The sequence below is a fragment of the Micropterus dolomieu genome, unplaced genomic scaffold (genome assembly GCF_021292245.1).
Source record: "Micropterus dolomieu isolate WLL.071019.BEF.003 ecotype Adirondacks unplaced genomic scaffold, ASM2129224v1 scaffold_152, whole genome shotgun sequence".
Taxonomy (NCBI): domain Eukaryota; kingdom Metazoa; phylum Chordata; class Actinopteri; order Centrarchiformes; family Centrarchidae; genus Micropterus; species Micropterus dolomieu.
Window position 1 is genome coordinate 30,815 of NW_025744145.1, and position 25,590 is coordinate 56,404.

Genomic DNA, 25,590 nt, shown 5'->3' on the forward strand with positions numbered 1-25,590 from the left:
ATGAAACAAACAGCAACAATATACGGTGGTAGCATCAATTTCATCTGCTTGGGTTAATACAGTTTTGATTAAGTTAAATTATCACTTGGTGACTGATCTTTTAAGAAATAAAAATGTATTCAGGGATTAAATTGGGTCCTACTGTCCATCTTCGTCTGGCATTCTCAATGAAAACACAAAATCGTGAAATGTCTCTTTTTATGAGATAAAATATCTGTGTTAAAAAACAAATCTGATGACTGATAACATCCAAATGTGTTCACAGGGTCAGTCACCACACTCATGACTCTAATTTCAACTATGTCTACATTCAAAGCAGACATCTGAAGTCAGGCAAGATATAATCCTCTAATGCAAATGGTGGAGGAATCCAATGTGACTGTGAGTGACTACAACACCATTTCTCTTATTATGAGTATAAGTTAGAAGGCAGCGGTCAAATGATATGCCTTACATGCACAGCAGGTGACTATGGGACTCTCTGCATTTGTCCTGGCAGTACCATTATTAGGCTAGTCAGACTATGACAAATACATGTCTATCCATCCATACAGAAAGATCTGTTCTCAAACAAGTCCTTTATTGATACTACAGCTTTGGGGCACTGCAACTGTCTAATCTCTACTTCCATCAGCTCCCCTAGTCAAAATCTGTAAGACCAATTTGCCTTAATGCTGCACAAAAAAAAGATGTCTGTCACATTGTATCCCTTATTGTTCCAGTTTATCTCAGATTCAGTATCAGCTGCTGTATCGGATTGCAGTTTTTAGCTAGAGAGTGTAAAATAATCAGTCATCTAAAGATTGCTAAAGGTGTTTTGGTCCAGGACCCATTGGACCTATTCAGGGTTTTCGCTTAGGGGATCCGGCCAGTCTGTACCCTTCTAACACATCCAGCTGCCACCACATGTGGTCATCGCAGGAAGATGTGAGTCAGGCTGTAACCAGGTACATTTGGGACTTGATTTGTGCTTTCTTTTATCACCTGTCCTTTTGCCACCACTCTCACTGCTCTATCCTCAAGCCTAATTGTGTCTGCATAGTCTCCTCTGTGGTTTTATATCTGTCCATTATCAGCCCTGTCCAATTTATCTCCACATTTCCTCAGTGGACGTTGTCTGCTGAACAAATCCCTCTGTCTCTACCAAGCCATTTGGAATGATCCCACTGTGAAAAAGAATACCCAGAGGAGGGAAACAGGGGGAAGTGAGATGGGCTTCTGCACTCACAGAGAGGGAGTTTGGCCTCTCTGATACTTGAACAACCCCCCCACCCCCACCCCCGCAGCGTTAAAAATAACCAGCTCTTCATCTGACTGACCAGACAGACTGGGGCTTTGAGGGAGTATTATCTCTCTGGAGTTTGTTCAACAACCAGGCAGACAGAAAACACTTCCACACACACTCACATAGACACACACGAACAGATAAAGGAAGAGCGAGCAGGACAAGATACAAAAACAAAACATTGGCATGCAGATATTACACGAAGGGGACAGCGCGGATACAATTATTTTCACCAACCACTGGGCAATGTTCTTGGCAATTTTGACTCTTGCTGGACATTTTGTGTTCTTTGTGACAGTGTGACATTCTGCTCCTAAAACTTGTTGCTTTTATATTTCGGTTTGAACACATTTTCCCACCAGATGATTGGTAACGCAAAATACTTTTTTCTAGACAAAGTGTTAGATCACTACAGTACTGTAGTGTACTGATTGTACACTACAGTTGCTAGTTGCTGATTAAAGCTAAAACTAAATTGTTATGGTTAAATTTGTGACTCATCTGAATATCACATCAATTGCTACTATTTTTCTGTTTTCTCATGTCCCCATTCAGTCAGGCTTGTCTTACATTCGTCTATTTACATTTTCTGGATTAGCATCTCACTAGCATGACCGAGATAAAATGTGAATATGTTATCTTATCTTAATGCAAATGTTATGTGGGCATATAATGGTGGTTTAAATATGATGTTGTATATTACTCCTGTAAAATCATCCATCCCCCACCTTCTCCTGACTAATTTCAGTGTAATGATGAAATATTGGTCCTAACTTTCTTATTTAATCATTTTAAGGTGAGGCAATGCAAATGAAAACACAACTGCCAAACAGATTACACCACAAACCTCCCAAGGTAAGCTGCAGCACTGTATGTTTGTCTATTATGTGATGACCTCTACTGGTCAATGAGAGAAGTGAAAACAATCGTGGTACAAAATAGTATCTATGGCACAAATGGTTCAAAAATACAATCCTTTATTCAACATATACAATATTGCATTTGTGAATTCCTTTACTGACCATAGTAAGGGTGAGGGTACATTTGTAAAATGTAAAAAAATAATTTGAAAAAAGTTGTGTTGTAAAAAAAAAAAGTATATAAAATGTGTCTCATGGTTGAATAATAGAAAATAATACACCCTTTGAAATATATTTACAATAAACCCAATGGTGATACAAGACAACAGCGTCCATGTTGTTAGAATATGTACAACTAAATACCTCAACGTGTCTGTGTGCAGATAATAAATGTTCATTCTATATAAGTTAAATATGCTTACACAACAGGTAATGCGCTTGGTATGAGCATGTAATTACTTAAATACTTTCAGCATTCAAAGTAAATGAACACTAAGGCCTTCGTGTTCTCCATGACTTTCAGTAGCTTTAGTCATTATGGGAAAAACCACAAGTGCAATTTTGCTGTTTATCAGTCCAGGATGACATATTCCTCCACTCGCTAAGACGATGAGTACTTGTGCTATGCTAGATTTTCCTTTTCGTCATGGAGATGAGGGATTTAGACAATAATGACTAAAACCCTGTGTGTGTATAACAGCCTGTGAATTATTCGGTTAATCATCCTGCTGTAGAAATGTCTTATTTAAACTTTTATTAGCTGAACATTACAAAAAGAAAAATACCTTGATCTACCTTGATCTTAATAGTTTTCTTTTTGGGGCCTCTTGGTTTGAGGCACTAGAAATATGGCAGATGAAAATTAGGCTACACACACATAAAAAAAACATAGCCTTGGGTGCGACCCAGTCTAGACACTACCGCTCAAAGTCATATGGTTTTAATATAATGTGTGAGTCATTAGCTCAAAATATGCTAATGAGATGCACCTCGTCCTGTTGGAATGTGGTACAAAATCCTTTCAGGCGTTTTCAATCTTGTGTCCCTGTTTCATCCTGGTGCTCCGGGTTTAGACGTCCTGCTTGAGTTTCTCGATGCTGAAGTCACTGTCATGGTCCAGTTTGGAGAGTGTTTTCCTCACCCGCAGAGCTGTGAGGCGGGCTGGTGGGTTCTGGTACCAACACTCCTTCATGATTTTCACAATGGCCGACAGGATCTGGACACACAGAGACAAATGTAACATACATCACATTAGAAGGTAACATGTGCCCCATACTGTTTCTGTTTAAGTAATATAAGGCTGTTATTATGTCTTCTATAGAGTATGGGCTCTATGTTTACCCATTTATGAGTGTATATGTTTATGTGTTTGCTTACGTGCCTTTTTATCAGGCAAAACTGAGATTTTTATCAGACACAATACACAATATAATTGCACTTGTGTGTGTGTGCATGTATGCAGGGTCTGAAAATTAGCACCTGCCAGCCGCCAAATAGTTGAGTAAATTGTTGCCAGTGGCAACAGAATTTGTCAGGCCAGCTGCCACTTTGGAGGACAGGGCAAGCACAGAACAGATAGACACATGTGCTAAAGTTTTGGCACCCAGCAGTCAGCTCAGGGAATATCTATACCGCAATTCAAACAAAACTCACCAGTGGAATAGCCCCAGTCCGTCCTGTGTGACGTGCGGTTAGCTAGCTAGCAGCACCGGCTCGACTACGGGACGTAACTCCAGTGTTATCGGAGAAGCACTAAGCTTGCCTGTTAGACGTTTTATTTTGGTTGGCCTACTATTGTATTGAAACTGAGTTTTTTTGTTCTCTTGCTGTTTTGTTCAGATAAGGACTCATTCACTGGTGGTTGAACTGTGGGTTTTGTATTGACCAATGGCTGTGTAATAAACTGTGGTGAAATTTGTGTTCCTTGTCTTCTGTCGGTTCCTGATCATATTATATGATATTATTTCATGCCATGCCATGACTCTCAAATTATCTTTGTGTGAAATTATTACAATATGATACTTCTTCTCCTCCATTACTCATCCAGCAACCCATTGACTTCTGTCCCTTTCTAATCTGCTTTCTTCTTGTCATGGCTGACATATAAAGTAATCATAATAAATTGATCGTGCCTCTTTTACACCTGGTTAAGTAAGATGGACTGATTGTTATGTACTGAAAGACATGGGTCCTTGGGTGCATGCGAACATGCATGTAATGTTTTTGTGTAAATATATCGAACAATAATGACAACGTTATTTACATTAATGATGCCTAAATGAGCTGAAAGTTATTCCTTCATGTAATGCATTTCAAAAGTGACTTTGTGAGTGATAAAATTTCAGAACCTGCATTTACATTTATATTTAAATCAGACACAGACCCTGCATATATATATATATATATCTATATGCAGGGTCTGTGTCTGATTTATATATATGTGTGTGTGTATGTGTGTGTCATCAGATGGCCTACAGGATGGGAATGGAGCCTGTTGTGCAGGCTGGGCCTCTGCTGGTCCACACACACCACCTTCTTCATCTCCTCAAAGCTGGGATCTGAGGGCACCAGGTCAAAGAAGGGAGGACGGTACTCTTCCACGATCCCTAAAAAAACAAAAAAAGACTCAGTGTGCTGTTTCTTCTCCAGTTCAGCAGAATAACAACAACTAAACTTTCAACAATCAAATTCAAATTCAAATTCAAATTAGCTTTGACAATATTGCCAAAGCATCATACAAACTACATATGAATAATCAACCCTGTACATTTCATTAAACAAGTAATTAAAGCGTGGGTGTGTGTGTTAGAAAAATAAAAATATATTAAAAATTTAAATAAAATAAATAGATAATACTGTAAACGTGTGTGTGTATATTAATAGATAAAAAATACAATAAAAAAAATAAAAAAATAAAATAATAATAATAATAATAATTAAAAAAAAGAAGTCAGTATCAAATGTGAAATTTAAAAACAAAACAATTACTAAAATATCAAACAATCAAAATAATAATAATCTGAAAATTTGTACAATTATTTATCAGTTTCCACTGGCTGTAGCAATTATTTCACATTTGGGCATTTCTCCCAGTAAATAGGGGAGTTTCTGTGTGTGTGATAAGAATTCGAATTCAGGGAATATTTGGGAAATGTTTGCCAAGTTTTTTTGTCTTAGTGTTTTGTATTTAGGGCTTGAGGTTAGAAAGTGCAGCTCTGTCTCTACCTGTCCTGTGTCACACTGGGAGCAGAGTCTTGGTTGTAGGATTCAGAAATACAGACTGTAATGTTAAATACATACATTTTCAAAACATAAATTTGTCTTCGTACGAGGCCTGAAATAGCACACTTGGAAATTGAGACTGTAGTGGGAATGTTATGAAGTATGTTTGACTAAACAAGAGAGCAGGGAAAAATATAAATTCTCTGGCAACTACACTGGGATGGAGATCTGTAAGGCCAGCTTTGTGTGTGCATGTGTGTATGGCTGTTTGTGTGAGAACACAAATGCACACAAAGTTCTGAATGTCTATCTATCTGGACTAAGTGTGTTTGTGCATGTGTGTGCGCGAGTGGTCGTTGTGCACGGACGCGTGCTTGCATCTACAAATTGTGTGCACGGGCATCTGGACTATGTACAAGTGAGTGCTGACACCAGATAAGACTGTTTATAATTACTGCAGTGCTAATCATGAGAGAGGATAGTAGAGACAGACACAGACTAGGAAAACACTGGAGTGCTGAGAGACATGGGACTAACTGCCTCTTATGTATACTTTACCAGAGCCATGCAGACATGACAAAGACAACGCATTTGAGTGGACGGGTAATACATGAACTTAAAAAATATCCATTGATATGTACCGACACAGTGTACTATTCTTTTCCTGAAGTTTACATAGGTTAAAACTAGAATATCCAAATATCTCTACAAATGACTGTAAAGGCACAACATCCTAATAGGCTGTCTCCTTACCGTTGACAACGGTCCTGCGGGTAATTTCCCAGAAGACCAGGCCCAGGGCCCAGACGTCAGTTTGCTTGTAGGATTCAAAGACGTCCATGCGAATAGTCTCATCCAGCACCTCAGGGGCCATGTAGCGCTTGGTCCCCACACGAGGGTTGTTGCCCACATCGAGGTAGTCATGGGACTGAGAGTGTATCACAGCCAAACCTGAGGAGTGAGCAGGCAGAGAGCACAAATACAACTTTTTAATTGACAGTGAATCACCAATTTTAATAGAAATGATCAAAATGAACATGAAATAGCTGTTTTGTCGCAACACATTAATAGTAGCTTAGCAGAAGCTTTTAAAAGATACAACTGGAAGTCTCGCGGATTAATTGTGATTTTGCTGTCTACACAGCCCTCACCTAGGTCAGCGATGCAGCACTGTCCGTTACGCTTCACAAGGATGTTTCGGCTTTTCAGGTCTCTGTGGGCGATGGCTGGCTTTTCCTGGGAGCTGACAATCTCAGTGTGGAGGTGGACCAGGCCACAGGCCACAGACAAGCACATCCTCAGGCAGCTCTCGGGCTCCAAGATGGTGTTCTGCAGGAAGTCGTAGAGCGAGCCCAGCTCATGAAAGTGCGTGACGAGCCACAGCTGGGTGCTGGAATTCTTTGATGTCATGTCAGAGGCTATGAAACCTAAAGCCAGAATAGGAGATCACTATATCAATATATGTCTTTTAGCTGATGCTTTCTGAAATGACACTGACATTTCTCTGCAAAGGAAACGCAATAACTTGAATAACTTCCTTGGAACTTTAATCTGCTGCCATACCCAGTATGTTGTCATGTCGCAGCTGTACAGTATTGTAGATTTCTGTCTCTCTGAACCAGGACTGCTCGTCCCTAGAGGAGAAGATCTTGACAGCCACACTCTCCCCCATCCAAGTTCCCCTCCACACCTCCCCATACCTGCCTTTACCTGGAAACAGGGTGACACAATTACACAACTGCAAAGAAATCGATAAAACAGGACATAGACGAGAATCAGCAGTGAGGAAGGAGACTGACCGACACACTCGACAAGTGAGATCTGTCTGGCCATAGTCCTTTGAACCAGATACGGCAGGCCTGTCCCACTCCCTGATGTACAAAACTCATCGAAGATATCCTGAAAAAAAAAGAGACAGAGACACAGAAACAATCCATATGTGAGAACTCAAAAACTTGAACATCTTTTCACAGTATTGGGTCTTATGTCAAGCATTAGATGTCTCTTACGCCATATGTGGGGTCATCTCCATTAGGGACCTTGAGCAAGGTGACATTACGCTCATCAGTATTTTTCGGTTTGCAGTGTGCATGCCGGAAGCGCAGGAACAGCACCACGCCACACACAATGGCAGTCATGAATAACAGCAGCAAAGACACCGCAATCCACAGCTCCGGACGATTGACTTCTGGAGGCGTTGTTGTCGGCTCTCCATCTGGATACATGTAAGCATTCAGGTACACACACATAAACACATACAGAAACACTTTTGGGTTTGTGAAACCAGTTGAGAACATTTCAGTACATTCAGAAGGAGAGGTTTTAGTTTAGAATTGTTTTTGATTTAAGGTAAACACGCTAACAGCATGACATTCAGTGCAATCATCAATCCAACGCAGTTTCATTTTGCTCCAACTGACCACTAGGGGGAAGCAGTTACTATATAGAAGGAAGCTTTGAATCCCATGACTACAAAGTAATGCTGAGTGTGCACTGAACTGTGGCATGAGCCTGAGGTGACCAAAACTACACTAAACTATGCTCAGTACCACAGTGGCTCTACAAGATTCATGGATGTGATGTTAAAGTATTGTAAATCAGTGGCTTCAGGTACTGACTGATATTTGGAGGTGGTGTGGTGAAGGCGTTGCAATGGTTTTCTTTGCAGCAATGGACAAAGAAGCGATCAAAGGAGGTGAAGCACTGCTCCCTGTAGTTAGCTGCGGAGAAGCAGCCCCTCTCTTCAAAGCCTTGCACCCACGTGTAGAAGCAGATGTCTCCTCTGCAAGTTCCATTCACGCATGTGCCTTTGACATTCTCGCATGTGCACAGCAGCTTCCCATCGTCTTCTGAGTCTGTGGCACGAGGAAGTACACAAAGACAGTGTGAAACAGGCTGCATACATGCATGTGCAAATATGATTGCACCAGTCAATAACAAGCTATGAAACCTTTTCAAATGTGACTGATCTGGGACAAAATACTGTCTTCTCCAGACACTCATTTACTTTTCCATGTTTCATGCCAGGAAGGCAGCGTACACTCTGCCTGCCTGAGCTTGTTGGAAATAGCTCCCCATTGTTTTACACTGGGTTTACACAGTGTTGGTGAGGACTTTGAGACTGAACCATACAGTCTATGCGCAAGCTGCAGCACTAGTGATTAGTGCAGTGCCTAGTGAATGCTCTTTACAACACTGACCATTAACTCACCTGCATGGATTGCAGAAATCCACAGAAGTGCCCCAACTAGCACCACTTTGAGCAGAGCACAGCCGCCCATCTCTGTTAAACAGGAGCAGAATAATGAGTAATGATGAATATAATGAAGCAATGATGATACAATTAAAGTTCTCTTTCTTAGGAACTGTCATAATGACAGAGATTTAATTTAGAGCATAATGGCAAAATAAGGCGATTTCCCTGACATTTTAACTGTGACATTTTAATGTGATTGAAATTAACAGGCTGTAACTTAATATTGGTTTCTATCAGGAGTCGAACAGTGGTTAAAGCCCGAGCTCTTTGGCAGAGGAAGCTATGAGGTCAAACAACAACAGTCCAAGGGCCCAGCCTGTCTGCCTGTGTTGTAATTGCATTGGGTGGGAAAAGGGGTCTTAGGGGAAGGAGACTGTAACAGCAGTCCAGAGAGTTTGTGCATGTGTGCTGAGGCTGTGTGTGCCTAGGCTCCAGGCCTGTCGACTCCTCGACTACCCTGCTCACAGAGTAAATATTGATGGCTATGCTTCCTGCCATTGAGTGGCCCCACCCGGCTGGCCGGCGAGACTCGGGTCTGCTCATTGTTTAGAGCTGCAATCCTGAGGGTCACGCAAGCGGGAGTGTCGTCATACTCAACTCGGCCTTTCGCACTTCTGAAGCACATTGTAGTTTGTAACTTGACACCCAGGTGAGCTTAGACATGCTACATTTAATTTAGAATATTAGTAAAAAGTGACAAAATGTAGTTAAAGGTTTTTAAAAGCAAAACATTGTATACATATCTACAGTAACAGATCATATTTTGTTTATCGAATTGCCAGATATACTTTGCTAAATATGCTTAAAAATAAGCTATGACTAAAAGCACAATATAGATTCTATGCCTTGTGATTTACTTTCTCTTTTCGCGATCTCTTATCTCCCTTTGTTTGTTACCAAGGAATTATATATATTCCAAAAATGGTGATTTATTTACAAGACTTTTACTTTTTTTATCCAAAAAAAGCAAACAAGCACATAATAACACAAGCACCCACCCTGAGGTCTTTTCAGGTCTCAGCAATCTCAGTCCCGGCTGTTCTCATCTGTGACACCACGATGGTGGAATGAGCTACCTGCATCAGAGCAGGGGTGTCCTTCTCTAACCTCCTGAAGCTCTTGAAAACTCATTTCTTCCGAAAACACTTATAACATCTCTAACCCCTAACCTCTGACATGCACTTCCTGTGCTCTTTTCTTTTTTGTTAACTCTTACTTCTTTCCCTAGGTACCCCATTAATGTCATACGAGCTATTTGCTCTTACTAGTAGTTATTGCTGCCCTTACTAGTATGTATTGTCACTTGAAGATATCGTGCTGTATTGATGCTCTGTTGATGCTCATATGTTATTCTTCAAATGTAAGTCGCCTTGAATATAGGCGTCTGCCAAATGAGTAAATGTAATGTCTTTCTTCACCATCATTTCGACAATGGTGAAGGGGGAACTTTTGGAAATGCTGTTGTTTAAGAGGTGTTGAGAGGTAGGAGCAGTTAAACTGGTTAATGTGGTTAGGCCTCTTTAGTTTCTATGAGACTCTGGATTTATCTGGGCCTACTGGCAACTTCTTACATCATTAGAGTGCACTGTGTGTTCTGTATAACATGCAACGCCTGAGGTCTAGTCTGCAACCTCTGAGGTAGGTGGGGGTTATATTAAATCTTAAAATGTGTGCAATTGGATTGACAGAAATGTGGACAAGTGTGCATTCAGACACATGACACAGTTGCCATAGAGGCTAACTGAAGTCCAAAAAGCATACAAAATGGTTCCGAGAGCTGCCACCTACCACTGGCACTTTCCCCTGTGTGACTGCCCAAAGAACAATGAAGTATAACAGGCTACACAGGTTTACAGATCTAATTTTGCCTCAAAACTAGATAACCACAGATTACACTGTTTTTTTTTTAGCAATATTGTTATACTTTATATGCTACTTTGGCTATTTTGTAGCTTAAAGGATAAGGACAGGTCTGGCTCATACTACTGCACAATTGTATGTACAATCTTTGCTATTAGTTACTCGATCAGAACTGCACTTACACATATAATCAAAAAAGCATGCACTAAGTAGAGGACCGAACTGAATCACTGTTAGTCTACTATGCTTGAGAAAAAAACACCACACCAGTTAGACAGTCTCTTCCCACAACTTAGAAACGTAAAAATAATGTAGAACAATAAGTCTGATACAACTCAGGCTCAGTCCCATTCATATATAAATAAAAATGAAAGTATGATTTCTAAAATGGGCACATTTCTAGCAACAGATTAGCCATCGCTTGCTGTTAGTGAGCAGCACATCATGTTTTATCATCAAGTATTGTAATAGAAATAGCTAACTAATTTCTCTCACAGCATACACGGTAACCACTGACCTGCACACATCTGGCAGTGGAACTTGCACATGTCAGCAAAAACTCCTCCTCCACTCCTATAGTTTTGAAGCATCTACGTAGATATATTTAAGTGCAAACGACAGGAAGCCATCACATTACCATAGTCATTTCGTTTTATGTAAGTTGTGTCAGATGTCACTGAAGAGAAACCAGAGGAGTGAAGGTGTTTAGCATGAAAATCTGTATTTTTCTGATTTGACACTTTTGGTGTCTGCTTTTCTTTAATTTCCAATCATGTGTTACCTGTTTTCTTTAAAATGCATTTATCCTAAGAACACACATAGCTGGCTTTCCTGTAAATGAGAACATGTTCTGAATGGAGTTTCCCACGTTTATCAAAGTGTCAAATCAAATGTGTAATCTCTGCCGGATTAGGATATTTCCATTTCACATGAGAAATCTGATAAAAAAAACATCTGAAAAAAACTATCTTTAGACTTTCCTATCCGGGGGTTAGCTGTGAGTCTCCAGCTCAACAGGCGAGAACCCACAGCACTCAAGTCTAACTCAGTATAACCACAAGCCATATTTTACTAAACAGAAAAGGGTACTTCCTGTATCACGCAGCCTTCATGTCAGTGGTGGTTAATCTGTGGCTCCAGTGGAGAAATAGCCTAAACACAACTCCACCCACAGAATAAACTTATTCTCAGAGGAGGAGCATGACTTTGTCTTATTTCTCAAGCTATCATTTTAATCATCCACAGGGTCCCGACACAGAGGAGAGCAGTAATCATGTCCTCCATCGTAGGCAGCCTGACTTTACACTCCAGCACACTTCCTCTCTGAGCTCTCTCCTGTTTGTCTCCATTCTGTCCAACGCTACACCCGTGTGACCCAAGGGGAAAAGATCCATTGTCATCTCTTCCTCTCATCTACAGAGCTTTGACTCGGGAAGGCAGATCTCTCATTCCATCTGGATGACTGTGTGGTTATGGTGGGGGCATGGCACAGCACAACAGTCTCCCACAGCCCCTCCACTGGGCCTCATCACGCCAAAAAGCCCTAAAACACAGTCTCTGGAAAGTAACTTAAAGCAGTGTTACTGTAAAAGTGTCTATCATGTGGTTTAAATGGCAAGACAACATCTCATTGAGTTCTTTTATAATGACTTAGCCACACATTTAAAATGCTTGTGTTCTGTGTGCATGGTTTAAGTGGTAAAAACCTTAAATCTGTAATCCAATGATTGTGACCGTCTGCTGGTTACCGCGACAGACTGATTGTATCTTCATTTCACAGACTAAGCTTGGCTTGGCAGGCTTTATGGCTCAGTTGCTGTCTGCATGCTCTCACATGCATACCTACAATGAACGCATGTCAGGGGAAGAAACTGACAAATATACAAAAGACACACATGCAGTTTGCTTACAAAGAAGAGAAAGAAGAAATAAGTAAAAGAGAGTTATGAGAATGAGTCACACACACCTGCTGTCAAGGACAGCAGCCTCCAGGAAATATGGCAAGTGTGCACATTTCAAGAGCTATGAACTTTTCACCTTAACATGTTTTTGAAAGGCTCTTGCCACAAAGTACAAGTGCAAAAAGTATTCAGATCCTTAAGCAATAGTTCCACATTCAAAATAATACTTAAGTAAAAATACATATCATAGCCAAATGTGCTTGTGATATCAAAAGTACTCAAAGTAATATACAGCAGAATGACTCATGTCAGTGTTATATTATTGTTTTTTTATATCATTTTTTGAATGATTCATCAACATTAAAGCAACAGTTTATTGCTGTGGCTGGTCAAGAGGGAGCTATTTTAACTATAACTACTAAATCCTGTTGGGTTGTTAAATCTAAAACAGTTCATTTATAAAATGGTCACGTTTTATGTGCAAAATCTTAATCTGTAAAAGTAACTTGTAAATAGCCTGACCAATGCTGGATTCTTGGGGCTGATACCGATTTTAATATTTGAGAGTTTGAAAAATATGCTACAACTAGCCTATCACAATAGTCTATTTTAAACATAAACACATCACATACCTTTTTGATTAGAAGTATTTTTTTTTAAGAATTATGATTGAGATATGAATTGAGTGGGACTATTTATAGTTAATAAATAAAGATGTCAGTGCTCCAACTACTGTTTGTAATGATGTATCTGCTTCTAAATCACCTTCAATATATATTCTGCATTTCTGTAGGGCTGTTACATGATATATCTGCAACAAGCTAATATCAGCCAATTTATCAGCCTTAGCAGAATCAAATCGAAATACTCAAGTTAAGTACAAATAGGCTACCTCAGCTTTGCACAGTAGCCTACTTGAGTCTAGACTAAATGTAGGCTAAGTTACTGTACTTTCCACCATGGGTAACAGTTCCTTTGTGCAATATAGAGTTCCATAATGTATTATGGCTGCCATAATCGTTTGAATAAGAAAACAATCACGACATATGGGATGGCTGTAAGAACATCATCCAGTTCAAAACCCTGTTCACTGCTGTTAATGTGTCTTTGGGTCAGGTAGGCTACTTCTGGACACCTGTTGGTTCACATCTGGAAACACGTGGAGTGATGTGTGGCGCTGTCAAATGTGAGTTTATCTGCAATTTACATCTTGAGTTAGTAAGGGATCACAGTACCTACAGCACAAGACAGAAAACCATGTTTTACACTATTAACCTACCTGTTTTCTGTTCGCCTTTTAACTTGACAGATGCACACGCCGCACGACTCCCATATCACAGTTAGCTGGAAGCGTCTCCCTCCGTGGGGTAAGGTAGGCTATTTGAAGTCACGTTTAAAACACAGCTGGATCCATTTCAACAGTGGAGTAGCCTAAAAAGTTTTTACTTTTCGTCTAAACGGCGCAATTGCAGATGTTTAACCAGAGAGAGAGAGAGAGAGAGCTCACATCCTTTCCTGCTTCGGTGATGACCGACCGCCGTTTCTGAGAAAAGTTCGCCCGCAGTTTTTCTCCCTTTTGCTCCAAAAATTGAAAACTGTTCACTCGTTTAGCAACACGTTTATCTAAATGTGAAAAGAAGGAGAAAAAAAAGGAAACGGCAGTTATGTCCTGGCAGGACCACAACCAGGTAGGACTATCGGTCCTAATCAACACTGTGCTGATAAACCGACAACACGAGCCATCGTCGTCGGTTTAGAATCAGACCAGCCTCCTTCCGCTTCACAAGTGAAGGCTTTCTGAAAGTTCTTTCCCATTAAGCAAGAAAGTTTTTTGTTGTTGTCTATGGTCCTGATCTGAAGGCAAGATTACATATTTTTAAATAGTAGGCTATCTGGAGTTTTGTCCCACCCCTTATTGTCCCGTACAGTCTGCTCTGCCTGGAATGTGTTCTCATAGCGGTTTTCCTGTTGCTCGCTGAACCTCTCATTTTCCTTTTCCCCCTGTGGACTGGTGTATACACTGCACTGTCAAGAATGTGCTTCAAAGACCCCTATGATACAATAACATTTCTGTGAGTAATAACAAGATCTACTTAGCATCTCACAGACGCCAAGTTAAAATGTCAATGGGGGCTCTATCATGCAGGGACCCCCTCCAAACATAAAAATCACTTTGCTCTGATATTTTTTATTCCCCAAGTCTAATTACCTTGTTAAAATCATCAATAATAGTATGTGTACTACTCTTACTTAAAAATCCAGTAGCTATTATGCAATAACTGTTTGGTTCAAATGTTAAAGCTGCAATATCTGATTTTCTTGCCCACTTTTGGGAAGCAGAAACAGGTTCTAAACATTTCAGATACTTTTAAGTTGATAGTGACTATAACCGCTTTAACTGGTGGGCACAAGATTTCTCCGACTTCCTAGTCCATTTGTCCCAAAGTGATTTGTATCTGTAAATCTGGATCCGTATCTGTGAGTCTAATTTACAACCCTTAGGCCTATATCATGATTTCTACATTAACTTTTTTCAATGGAAATTTGTATTTGTGAATCTCCAAGTATTTGTGTGGATCCTTTTGAGACTGTTTTTACTGCTATCGTTTTCTTGGGTAGTGGGACCCTCCAGAGAGAGATTGGTGATAGGTCTGGCGTATCCGCAGTCCACTGTTAGTTGTGCGTTCCCCAGAGTTGTCCAGGGTATCATCCAGTTAACACCACAGGACATTCCACTCCATATAAAAAGGGATTTTTATTTCATTCCTGGACTAGCCTATAAGCAATCAACTGTACTCATATGTGTGCATCAAGGCACAAAAGAAAACAATTTAATTCAGTATTAACCGACAGCTTTATTAGGTACACCTGTTCAATTGCTTGTTAACACAAATAGCTAATCAGCCAATTAGATGTTAGCAGCTCAATGCTTTTATGCATGTAGACATGGCCAAGGCAACTTGCTGAAGTTCAAACCGAGCATCAGAATGGGGAAGAAAGGAGATTTAGGTGACTTTGAACGTGGCATGGTTGTTGGTGCCAGACGGGCTGGTGATGGCACAATAGATAAGACACATGCCTTTGGTGTGAGAAACCCGGGTTCAATTCCCCACTGTGACCCATCCACCACTGTGTCCCTGAGCAAGACACTTAACCCCTAGTTGCTCCAGAGGCGTGCAACCTCTGATATGTATAGCAATTGTAAGTTGCTTTGGAAAGCGTCGGATAAATGTAAATGGTCTGAGTATTTCAGTAAACTGCTGATCTACTGGGATTTTCACGCACAACCATCACTTTGGTTTACAGAGAATGGTCTAAAAAAGAGAAAATATCCAGTGAGCGGCAGTTGTGTGGACAAAAATGCCTTGTTGATGTCAGAGGAGAATGGGCAGACGAGATGACAGAAAGGCAACAGTAACTCAAATAACTAATTGTAAGGTATGCAGGATACCATCTCTGAACGCACAACACGTTGAACCTTGAAGCAGATGGGCTACAGACCACACCAGGAGCCACTTCTGTCAGCTGAGAACAGGAAACTGAGGCTACAATTTGCGCAGGCTCTCCAAAATTGGACAATAGAAGATTGGAAAAACGTTGCCGGGTCTGATTAATTTCAGCTGCAACATTCAGATGGTAGGGTCAGAATTAGGCTTAAACCACAAGAAAGCATAGATCCATCCTGCCTTGTATTAACGGTAGAGGCTGGTGGTAGTGTAATGGTGTGGGATAGTTTCTTGGCACACTTTGGGCCGCTTAGTACCAACTGAGCAACAGCCTACCTGAGTACTATTGCTGACCATGTCCATCCCTTTATGACCACAGTGTACCCATCTTCTGATGGCTACTTCCAGCAAGATAATGCAACATTTCACAAAGCTCAAATCATCTCAAACTGGTTTCTTGAACATGAGTTCATTATACTCCAGTGGCCTCCACCAGATGCAATTCCTTAATCCTTAATCCAATAGAGCACCTTTGGGATGGAATTGGAGATTTGCATCATGGATGTGCAGCTGACAAATCTGCAGCAACTGCGTGATGCTATTCTGTCAATATGGACCAAAGTCTCTGATGAAAGTATGCCACAAAGAATTAAGGCAGTTCTGAAGGCAAAAGGGAGTCCAACTCTGTACTAGCAAGGTGTACCTACTAAAGTGGCCAATGAGTGTAATAGGCTATGTAATGCACAGAATCACATCCTGAGCATGGTGAACTGCTGGCTGGGGGGACCACATGACCTGGCTCTGGTAGGTCATTGTCTAGACTGCAACTTTGACGGAGAGAAACCTCTGCAATCATGGCTCCAATGTGCTCATCAGTGTCTGTTGTTTAGACAATAACCTGACCCTCCCGGGGCTGTAATAGTATGGCAGGCAGCAGACAGTTGTTTTTTGGCATCCACTAACAGATCAAACAATTTCTTTTTATTTCAGTTCTTTCTTCTGCACATACAGCATAAATTGCACTGGTGCCATGTGTAACGGAAGCCAGCGAGGCTGTGCAGTGAGTAAACCTCACTTCCCGACACCTTAAGAGACGCACTGGCGTCCGACAGGGTCTGTGGGTTTTGGCATCCTCGTCAGCGTGTCCACGTCCCGTACCTGAGGTTGCTGGTTTGATTCCGGACCGTGCAGTAAGTACTCGGTGGCAGCCGGTTACGGTTGGACTGACATTCCCACTACTAACACCTTAACTAAACTCCATTAAGTAAAGTTTCTGTCTCCGCAGAAGAAACATTTTTTCCTTTTTTCTGCACTTAGGTGTCATCGTTATTTGTAGAATGATAGAAGGCACACAGTTGTTATGTCTGTGAATATTGTAGCATGGTAGCTGCTACTCAGCTAGCCATGCTGCCTCCACCCTCTCACTTCACAAACAGGCAACCCGTGACAGCACTTGGCATTCTTCTTCTTCTGTTTTATTTTATTTGTGCATTGTGTTTTACGAGTTACGTATATTGACATTTATAAATATTTGTGAGACTGTTCTAATCCCATACTCAAGTGCCTTTCTGTTACAGCAGTTGTGGCAGTCTGTGTGTGTCTTAAATGGCAAATACAGTTGTCTCTTGGATGCCAGACAGACTCTGCTGTGTGAAAGCACTTCATTCAGCAGAGCCTGAGAGAGATGTCTTCGTATCTGTAATATAAAATTCCCCTCCTTGTTCTCAGGCTCTGTAATCTCTCCGTTTTTGGCTTACGGCTGAAGAAACAGCTGGAAGCTCTCACATCAGCTGTCAAGTAGAAAAGAGAACATATTGTTGTTCTTTTTTCTCAATCAGCACTGATATTTACTAATCTCTGCGGTTCAAAGAGCCACACAGCCCTATTCCCTTAAGGGTTTACTAAAAAGTGTCTATTTGTTTTATAATCATCTTGAGTAAAGGACATGTTGATCCAACAGACATTTTTCATCCTGTCAGTTTGTCAGAAGCAAAAAACGCAATACAGATAAGACATGTTTTACTTGAATACTATTGAATAGTCAATATTTTAGCTCTGGACTACGTAACACACAGCACATAAATTTAGTTTGTAATATTAACTTTAGTCATATTTGTGCTTCACAGTCTGATACCTCATTTTCAGAGGTCAAAATCTGCACAATCTGCTCCAGGCTGTGTTGCAACTGTATGAGGATATGTGTTTACAGTCCACAGACAATGTTAAAGTCTAGTGTGTTTCTTCATTGAACTCTAGAGAGCTATTTATTGTAGAGCTGACCTCAAGTCACCAAGTTCCCCCCTGTGAAGAGGAAGTCACAACACTGAAATAAAATGTGACAATGTTTTACTCTTAGAATGACCAGCTACAGCATGAAACATTTATTTTCATAGAAATAATTGTATGCTCTATTGTTGAACAAACCCAAATATCCTTTTTGCTTCTATGTCAATAAGCTGTTATGTAATGATACTGCACATTGGATGAAAAGATTACAGAGCAGGGTTCAAAAGCCATCCCATGCCACGAGATCGCATTAAAGGCTTCCTTAAGAAGCTCAAAGTAACTTGTAACTTGAAAGAGTAACCAATGTTACGTGCCAGACAAGAGGCTCATCAGTCACATGCATGCCTATTAAGGAAATGTTGAATTTGCAGTGTTGAAGGGGTAACTTTAAAATGTTCTTTCAAAGTGTGTATTATGTCATGTAACAACACCAAACACAGTATGGTGGTACTTTCACTAGATCACCAAATCAGGTAAAGACGTTGAAGAAAAACAAACTCGCTCGTGAAGGTCAGTAAATTTATTCCAAACTTGCAACCAAACACGCATTTTATCGGTCTCACACTTTAACAAGATGTAGAACACCTGAGCTTTCAGAGTCTCTGGCCTCCACTTAATAATAAACAACCCCAGGATCGAGTCTTTAATTTTTGTAAGAACAGTATCTAAATAGGATTTTTTTTAGATAACACATTTAAATATATTTTGTTGTAATTAGAATATGTATTGCAATTACATCTGTATGAGTTATTAGTTATGATTTTAACACAAGTACCATGAACATTTTAAAATGGCCCAATGCCTTGCCCAGATAGATTGCTTAATGTGTAGTGCTCCACATATTATTAATAAAAGATTTCCTGAGTAACATTATGTGCAAAAGGTTTCTTTGCTGTGCATAGGTACCTCTGCAGATGTAAGGTCTGCTATTGGTGTATAAAAAATATTGCAAGCGGCAATTCTGGTGGTAAAGTAAAAGCCCATCAAACATGGTACATTAAGCACAGGCAGACTGAGGATACCAGTGAGCAGTTTTTCCCATGATCAGACAAAATGTCACAGATATGGCTCAGTTCCTTTTTTTCTGTATTATCACTGTAACATCATTCACATGCAACAGTCACACAGTATGGAGTATTAAAAGTCTGTCAGAAAGACAAAATAAAGGCATCTGGTAGATGCTACATGTTGCATACAGTGGAAAGTGCAGAGGATTAGAGAACCTTTACAGAATAAGAATGAAATTGAGTGTTTGATAAAATTCAAAATAGGGATTGATTTCATTCGTAAAAGGCTACAAAATGGACTTTGACCAAGGAATTATAATTTTGAGCCTCACTCACGAGTTATAAGCTCAAAAATCACTTTTTAACTTTGCCCTGGTAGTGGTGTTTGAGGGACTGTAGGATTTGTCTACTGACTGAGCAGTTTTGATCATAATTGGAAAATGTATTACATTGCTATGATTCACTCCCAGTGTCTGAATCTTTGCCAACAACCTTATTTGTGCTTCATGGCCAGACTGTCTGAAGTAGCAAAACCCTGTGGAATAAAAGCATCCTTCAGACGCTGCATCTGACATAGCAGCATTGGTTTGGTGTATAGGTAAAATGAGCTCTCAAAAGAGATCTCAACTCTGGACCGATGACAGCCTCATTAGTGACTTTTGTATAGATTTAGATGGCAGTCAGCAGAGCAAATCAGATGTATTGTTGATTTCCTGAACTGAGTTTACCTCTTGACTGATGGTGGTGCAAGAGGGCACAGTCTTCTTAAATAACTATTGCATAAATTCACTCACATATACTGTATATACAATATTTGCTATAGCTTTGGTTATCTTGCAGTTGAATACCACAGGCTACTTAGAAACTGATCACAATATACAGATTGGTAAAATCCTCACAAATGGACAGTGTTTTTAAAGATTAAATAACGTCATTGCAGGTGTCCGTGATCAGTAAAACTTTGCATCCCCAAGAGACGGACTCGACCAATCCACCAGATAGAAGTTGCAATAAGAAAAAGCCATTCTAAGACTTGTCACCAAAACCAAATAACATTTGGTTAAAGTTATTTTCAGCATTGCAAAGATGCTGAGCATTAAATCACACCTAGCAATTTCAAGTCACCCCAGTTTTCTCTTTTTCATACTAAGCCAAAAAATCCATCCAAAGTTCAAATCCATCAGTCAGTTTTAATTGTTGATTGCTCACTTCCAAACAATCCCTTTTTCTTCTGTTAAAACTGGCTTTAGAGTCATTGTAGTCACATGCTCATCCCTCATGCATGACATTATCACAGTGAAATTCCTTGAGGAAAAGAGAATATTGCCTCATTTTTTGCTTGATGAACGTTTGGACCCCTTAGATTTTTTCTCTTGCTCTTTTTCCTTTTCCTGAAGCTTCTTCTCTCTCTTTTTCTCCTCCTTTGCCTCCTTGTACTTCCACATCGGAGGCTCCAGGTAGCCCTTCTGCCTTTTCTTCTTTTTCTCTTTCTTTGGAGTGGGCTCCCCAGATTTTGTCACTTCAATCTTAGGAATACAGCCTGAGGGGAAGATGCTGTTTCTATGTGCCATGCTGCGGGGAATGAAGCTTCTCATGCCACCTGATGGCATGCTTTCCCTGCGCTCTGAGTTCTGGCAGCAGGAGGTCAGAGATACAGAGGTGGTTGACACAGCAGTGAGAGAAGATGAGGTGATGGATCCTTTAATGTGGGACACTGTGCTCTCCTCCAGCTCCTTGCTACTGTGCTTTTCAAGCAGTTCAGGAACGGCAAACCGTCGCTTGCCAATCTCTGGGGGGCTGGAAGGACAGAGTGGACGGCAACCAGTGACTACCAGGGGGCTGTGGATGCTTGTGGTCATCCGCACCATATGGTCCATGACCCCATTTTCTTGCGGGTCCTGAGGGAAGCTGAAAGAAAGGCTGTCTTTTAAGCGCTGCCTCAGCTTCTGACTGGCTGTTTTGGAGCCCGTGGCCTTTGCTACCAGTTGCTTCAGCTCAGGCCACTCAGGAACGTAGCTTTCACAGAACTGCTCAGCGACAGGATGAGCCTGCAGGTGCCGTAGTCTTTTAAAAGTCTCAAACCTTCCTGTCCTAAGGATCCAATCCTTTAGACCTCTCCCTTGGACTAGGTCCATTGCATTCATATCTGCACCTGCACACGAGAAAGGGAGAAAATCACAGAACACAGTGGAAACAAGGAAACAAGGTCATAATCTTTGGATGTTAAGTGATGTGAAGAAATCCAATGCTATCTGGTTGTAATAATTCAATTAAAGCCATTATTGGAGGATCTGTTTAAAAAACTATGACAATCACTTAATGAATAGTCAAGGCATTAGAACAAATCCAAGAACACCAGACATATATTTCTAATCTACAAATGGCTCAAGTTTGCCTTTCAATACAGACAGACGGACTAATGTTGTCAATCTCTCTCTGACATAATTGAACTTTAAATAGAATGTGGTTGGGATATTTATAGTGCTATCCTAAATGTGTCCCTGTACAGTTTATACTGGACTAATCTGGGCAGCCCAGAGAAAGACCAGATTAGTTCACAGATCATATGTCCTGGTTCGCCCTTTGTATCACATGTATATAACATTTATAGTTTTTGGTATATGGTTTTCAGGGAAGGTTTCCCTGTAAACCATTAGATATGCATTGGTGTCTGCACTAATCCAAGAATCTGGGCTGACTGTTTCTGAATGAATGTATTGTTCATGTGCACACACACACACCAGATATATAAGAAATACTGCAAATTTTATTGGAGGTCTTACCATGCATTAACAGAGCTGATACACACTCCTCTCTGCCCTGCAGGCCTGCCTTAATGAGGGCTGTGAAGCCACGGGGATCCCTGACCTCAGTGTCCACACCAGAGTAGTAGTTAAGGATATAGTTTAGAATGGTGACAAAGCCTGGATTGAAACAAAATCTTTATGTCAATATGGTAGGATTGACTTTGGGCTAGTGTTGAGGTAATCTGCTGTATGTGGCATCAGACATACCTGCCTGGGCAGCAATCATGAGGGCAGTATTGCCATCATTGTCTTGATGGTTGATGTCTATGAATGGACACGTGTGCAGCAAAGTGACTATGTCTATGTATCCATTGGCCACAGCCACCATTAGCCCATCCTGAGGGGTAACAAGGTAGAAATAAATTCACCTTCATTAAACAAGGTTTACTTTTACGTTAAACATTTTTTTGTTACAGATATATACATTTCTCAGGTTGTGTCAAAGTCACTTTTCTTGTGTGATAAAAAGGAAAATGAAATCCATCTCACCCTGCCATTGATGTCCAGTTCCATGGCCTCGTCTTTAGTAACTCCTCTTTCCATGATCCTGCGCAGGGATGCGGCGTTGTTCTTAGCGCAGGCCTCATACAACGTTTTAGCCGTCTCCGTATGCTGTTCGTCCCTTTCATAGTCAGGAAGGACTGAGTCTTCAGAAAGTAGACTCCCTGAATCAGAATCATCCAGGAGGATGTCCGAGTCCTCGGATGGGCCTTCGCCCAGGTGGGGGTCATAACTTGCAGTGGCCATTGGACCCCCTTCTGCCTGGGATCACACCAAGGTGTCAGGTCTGCTGCACACCACCCACATCTGAAATAGAAAGTATTAAATGTTATCACTGACACTGCATATGGGCCCAATCAGAGCTCATATTTAATTTAGATAACTGTAATACACTTGCACTGGTAGGAGAATAGCCCTAATGGCTACTGAACAAATGCTGTGCTCAGTGGTCACTTGCTGCGAATATAAGCATCTAAAATTCTTAAAACAGTAAGAGACATATTATGTTCCATTTCATGTGCCTTCAAAAGTGTGTGCTTATCCTAATGTGAAAGGTGCTGGTAAAAATATTTGTGTGCAAAAGGAATATTGTTACAATTACATTTTGTTTGGTGTCATGTAGGGCTTTGTGAAGATTTCTACTCAAAATAAGCATCATACACTAGTTCGAGTATGACTGCATTGCTGACAACAAAACACTGCCACCTTTCAAGTTAGAATGTTAAATAGATCTGGTGACCTGAGAGTATGAGGCATGATGCTTAAAGACGATAAGGAGCTTCACCTCACCTCAGCCCTCCTGTCAGAGTGGATGATCTGTAAGTCTGTGATTTACAGGGTAGGCAAGCTGACTGTATAATATGCTTTTTGCCAATGTTTGTTCGCCAGCTCAGCCTATTATAGAATAGAAGAGAGAGTAGTTATTATGACTCTGGTAAACAAATATTTTCACTATATTTAAGATGGTTAATGCTCAGAATGTGTACAAATGTGCAAGACATGTACACATATCTACAAATAAATACAGTAAATGGTCAAGAAACACTGTACATCTGCAGAAGCTCAGTCTGAAAGTAATGTGAATGAAGGCATAGAAGGAGGAGTATACTGGGTTGAGAAAGGCCATATGGTGCCGGAAGCAATGGGAGGCCAGACTAGAGACAGCATCTGTCATGGTGTCTTATTCGTGTCACACTGCACTGCGGAACAAGAACCCTGGGGTATCCAGGGGTTTTAAATCAATAAGCAATAACTTATGTTATAATTTGGTGCTATATAAATACAATTGAACTGAACTGATTATACAAAGGCAAGTCATACAAATGTTGTGTCTGTTAAAGTATATTTTGAAACCAACATGGCACTGTTTCTCGAGGCTCAGACTTAGGATGGGATGGACTTCTTAATGTTGTAAAGGAGAGTGAGAAAGAGCTTGATTGCTCTCCAGTGAGGAATGAGGGGTTCAGTCGTCAAGCTGCCTTGGCCCTCCATCACTACGCCATATCAACACTAGGCACAAATTCACACAGTTGATTGTTTGCACAGAAGTACCTTGTACCTTCTGAATTATAAATTAATGCTAAGTTTTAGAGCAGCAGCATCTTTTGGATAAGCTCTCGTTAAGTGCCTGCTAGCACTGTATCATGCAAAAAAACTGAAGCTCACTATCATGCAAACATTTTTCTCCCCCCTCTTCCTCCTTCTGCACAAACATAGAAAGCTCCTACTTTAACTCTGCCATTGTGACCTACACTTTCTGCTGAGCAACACCTTGCAATCTGGTCAAGCTTCTTCTGCAACCATGTGTGCCAAAGCAAAGCGACAATACTAGAACATAGTAATAGCTAAAGTCTCACCCTAAAACAATCCAGTCATGGTTTAGTCCTCTTGTCCTTTATTCCTCTCTTTTTGAACTTGCTCCTGGTAGATAAACCATCCTCATATATTGGACTTCCTCTCTTCCTGCTGGCTCTTGGTAGAAACTGCTAAGGTTAAGTTTCCCAAACTGACTCCAGCTGAATGCCTTCCCCCTCCCTCCATCTCTCCTACTGGCCAGTTAGGTTGCCTCATCAGCCGGCAATCCGTCCAGGTCCCAACATAGGCCCTGCTGTCCTAAGTCAGGCAACATGCTCTCTCCCTCTCATCCTGATTATAGAAGATTTAAGGATTATGAGAAAGAAACAGACAGCAGCCAGCCTTACTCCCCTTACAGTCTGTCAGAGTCTGCTCTCTCTTTCTCTCACTTGTCTCCACAGCTCTCTCAGTCCATTCTCTGTCCATTCACAGCTCTCTGGTGCCCGTCTGTTGTGTCAGAGCAAACCTCTCTAACGGTCCAAATAAGTGCCGCGACTGAATCATCATTCCACGGCTCCCAAATCTGCTGTATAATTTCGGTGTCTTTGTGATGGGAGTCAGCATCTTGGGTCTGTTTTCCCATGGAAATCCATTTGCTGGGACAACAAAGTAACCCTACTGTTACTCTAAGCCAGGAGGGCTTTGGTAGTAAATATTCCCATGACAGGGATGACACACACTGACATGCATGGAAACACATGGACACTCTGTACACGCAAACACAACTCCTTGTACACCCACACAGATACTGTAAAAGATGGGGCAAGCAGCTAATTTGCAAAATCTGCTTACACATTAAAGCATTTAAGAAAGCAAAGCAGACCTGCAAAGTTTTGCTCCACTGCTTAAAATAAATTGTGCTAAACATGTCCAGAAGGAGTTCAAAGGACAGCATACATATTTTCTGTTTTAGTACCACATTTTCATCTGTAGTTAATTTAATTGTATTTTTTAACGTAGTTTTGTCTTGACACAGATACCAAGCAAACAAATAACCAGGTTTCAAATAGCAGACTAAGATGTTTGAATGAGGTTCACATAGGTTTAAGCCCCCTGCTTGAACTGTGACCGCAACATTTTTGTTTTTGAGTGCTGAATCCCATATGTGGACAGGAATATCGTGTTAACAGGTTTATTCATGGCATCACAGACTCAGTCACGTGGCATCGAAGATGCAGGTAAACAGATTAACCCTGATATTGAGTTGGCGTGGGGCCAATCTGTGACTTTGTTCATGTGAATGTAGCCTTGTGTTATGCAGCAGCTCCTCTCTTTTAGAGAGATGCAGACTTCCCCCTTCTGATC

At 40.8% G+C, this 25,590-nt stretch overlaps 2 protein-coding genes across 6 annotated transcripts; both read right to left on the reverse strand.

The window, feature by feature from the left end:
• Positions 1 to 2,245: 2,245 nt before the first annotated feature.
• Positions 2,246 to 14,323, reverse strand: acvrl1 (activin A receptor like type 1). 4 transcript variants are annotated; one of them, XM_046043275.1, is made up of 11 exons: positions 13,664 to 14,323; positions 13,520 to 13,580; positions 8,579 to 8,650; positions 7,986 to 8,222; positions 7,377 to 7,582; positions 7,167 to 7,266; positions 6,931 to 7,077; positions 6,519 to 6,794; positions 6,121 to 6,318; positions 4,621 to 4,751; positions 2,246 to 3,361 (listed from the first exon to the last, which is right to left on the reverse strand). In XM_046043275.1, exons 3-11 carry the CDS (start codon positions 8,646 to 8,648, stop codon positions 3,215 to 3,217), a joined length of 1,512 nt encoding a protein of 503 aa, XP_045899231.1. In that variant the 5' UTR covers positions 8,649 to 8,650; positions 13,520 to 13,580; positions 13,664 to 14,323; the 3' UTR covers positions 2,246 to 3,214. The 4 variants fall into 4 exon arrangements, with proteins under 4 accessions (XP_045899231.1, XP_045899230.1, XP_045899229.1 ...); XM_046043274.1 differs by lacking the exon at positions 13,520 to 13,580 and having other exon boundaries at positions 13,664 to 14,322; XM_046043273.1 differs by lacking the exons at positions 13,520 to 13,580; positions 13,664 to 14,323 and adding an exon at positions 11,001 to 11,046.
• Positions 14,324 to 18,641: 4,318 nt separating this feature from the next.
• On the reverse strand, positions 18,642 to 24,414 carry ankrd33aa (ankyrin repeat domain 33Aa). Of its 2 annotated transcripts, none has more exons than XM_046043278.1 (5): positions 24,288 to 24,414; positions 22,420 to 22,737; positions 22,138 to 22,267; positions 21,907 to 22,047; positions 18,642 to 21,275 (listed from the first exon to the last, which is right to left on the reverse strand). In XM_046043278.1, the coding sequence occupies exons 2-5, from the start codon at positions 22,675 to 22,677 to the stop codon at positions 20,452 to 20,454; spliced, it is 1,353 nt and encodes a 450-aa protein (XP_045899234.1). In that variant the 5' UTR covers positions 22,678 to 22,737; positions 24,288 to 24,414; the 3' UTR covers positions 18,642 to 20,451. The 2 variants fall into 2 exon arrangements, with proteins under 2 accessions (XP_045899234.1, XP_045899233.1); XM_046043277.1 differs by lacking the exon at positions 24,288 to 24,414 and adding an exon at positions 23,221 to 23,293.
• Positions 24,415 to 25,590: the final 1,176 nt, after the last annotated feature.

Coding starts and splice junctions, on each gene's coding strand:
- acvrl1 (XM_046043273.1), bottom strand. CDS start 11,031: ATGTGCAAGTTCCACTGCCAGATGTGTGCAG. Junction 7,267..7,376: donor GAGATGACCCCACATATGGC/GTAAGAGACATC, acceptor TTTTTTTTTCAG/GATATCTTCGATGAGTTTTG. Junction 6,795..6,930: donor GCGACATGACAACATACTGG/GTATGGCAGCAG, acceptor TTCTGGCTTTAG/GTTTCATAGCCTCTGACATG.
- ankrd33aa (XM_046043278.1), bottom strand. CDS start 22,677: ATGGCCACTGCAAGTTATGACCCCCACCTGGGCGAAGGCCCATCCGAG. Junction 22,268..22,419: donor AACTGGACATCAATGGCAGG/GTGAGATGGATT, acceptor GTTACCCCTCAG/GATGGGCTAATGGTGGCTGT. Junction 22,048..22,137: donor CATGATTGCTGCCCAGGCAG/GTATGTCTGATG, acceptor GTTTCAATCCAG/GCTTTGTCACCATTCTAAAC.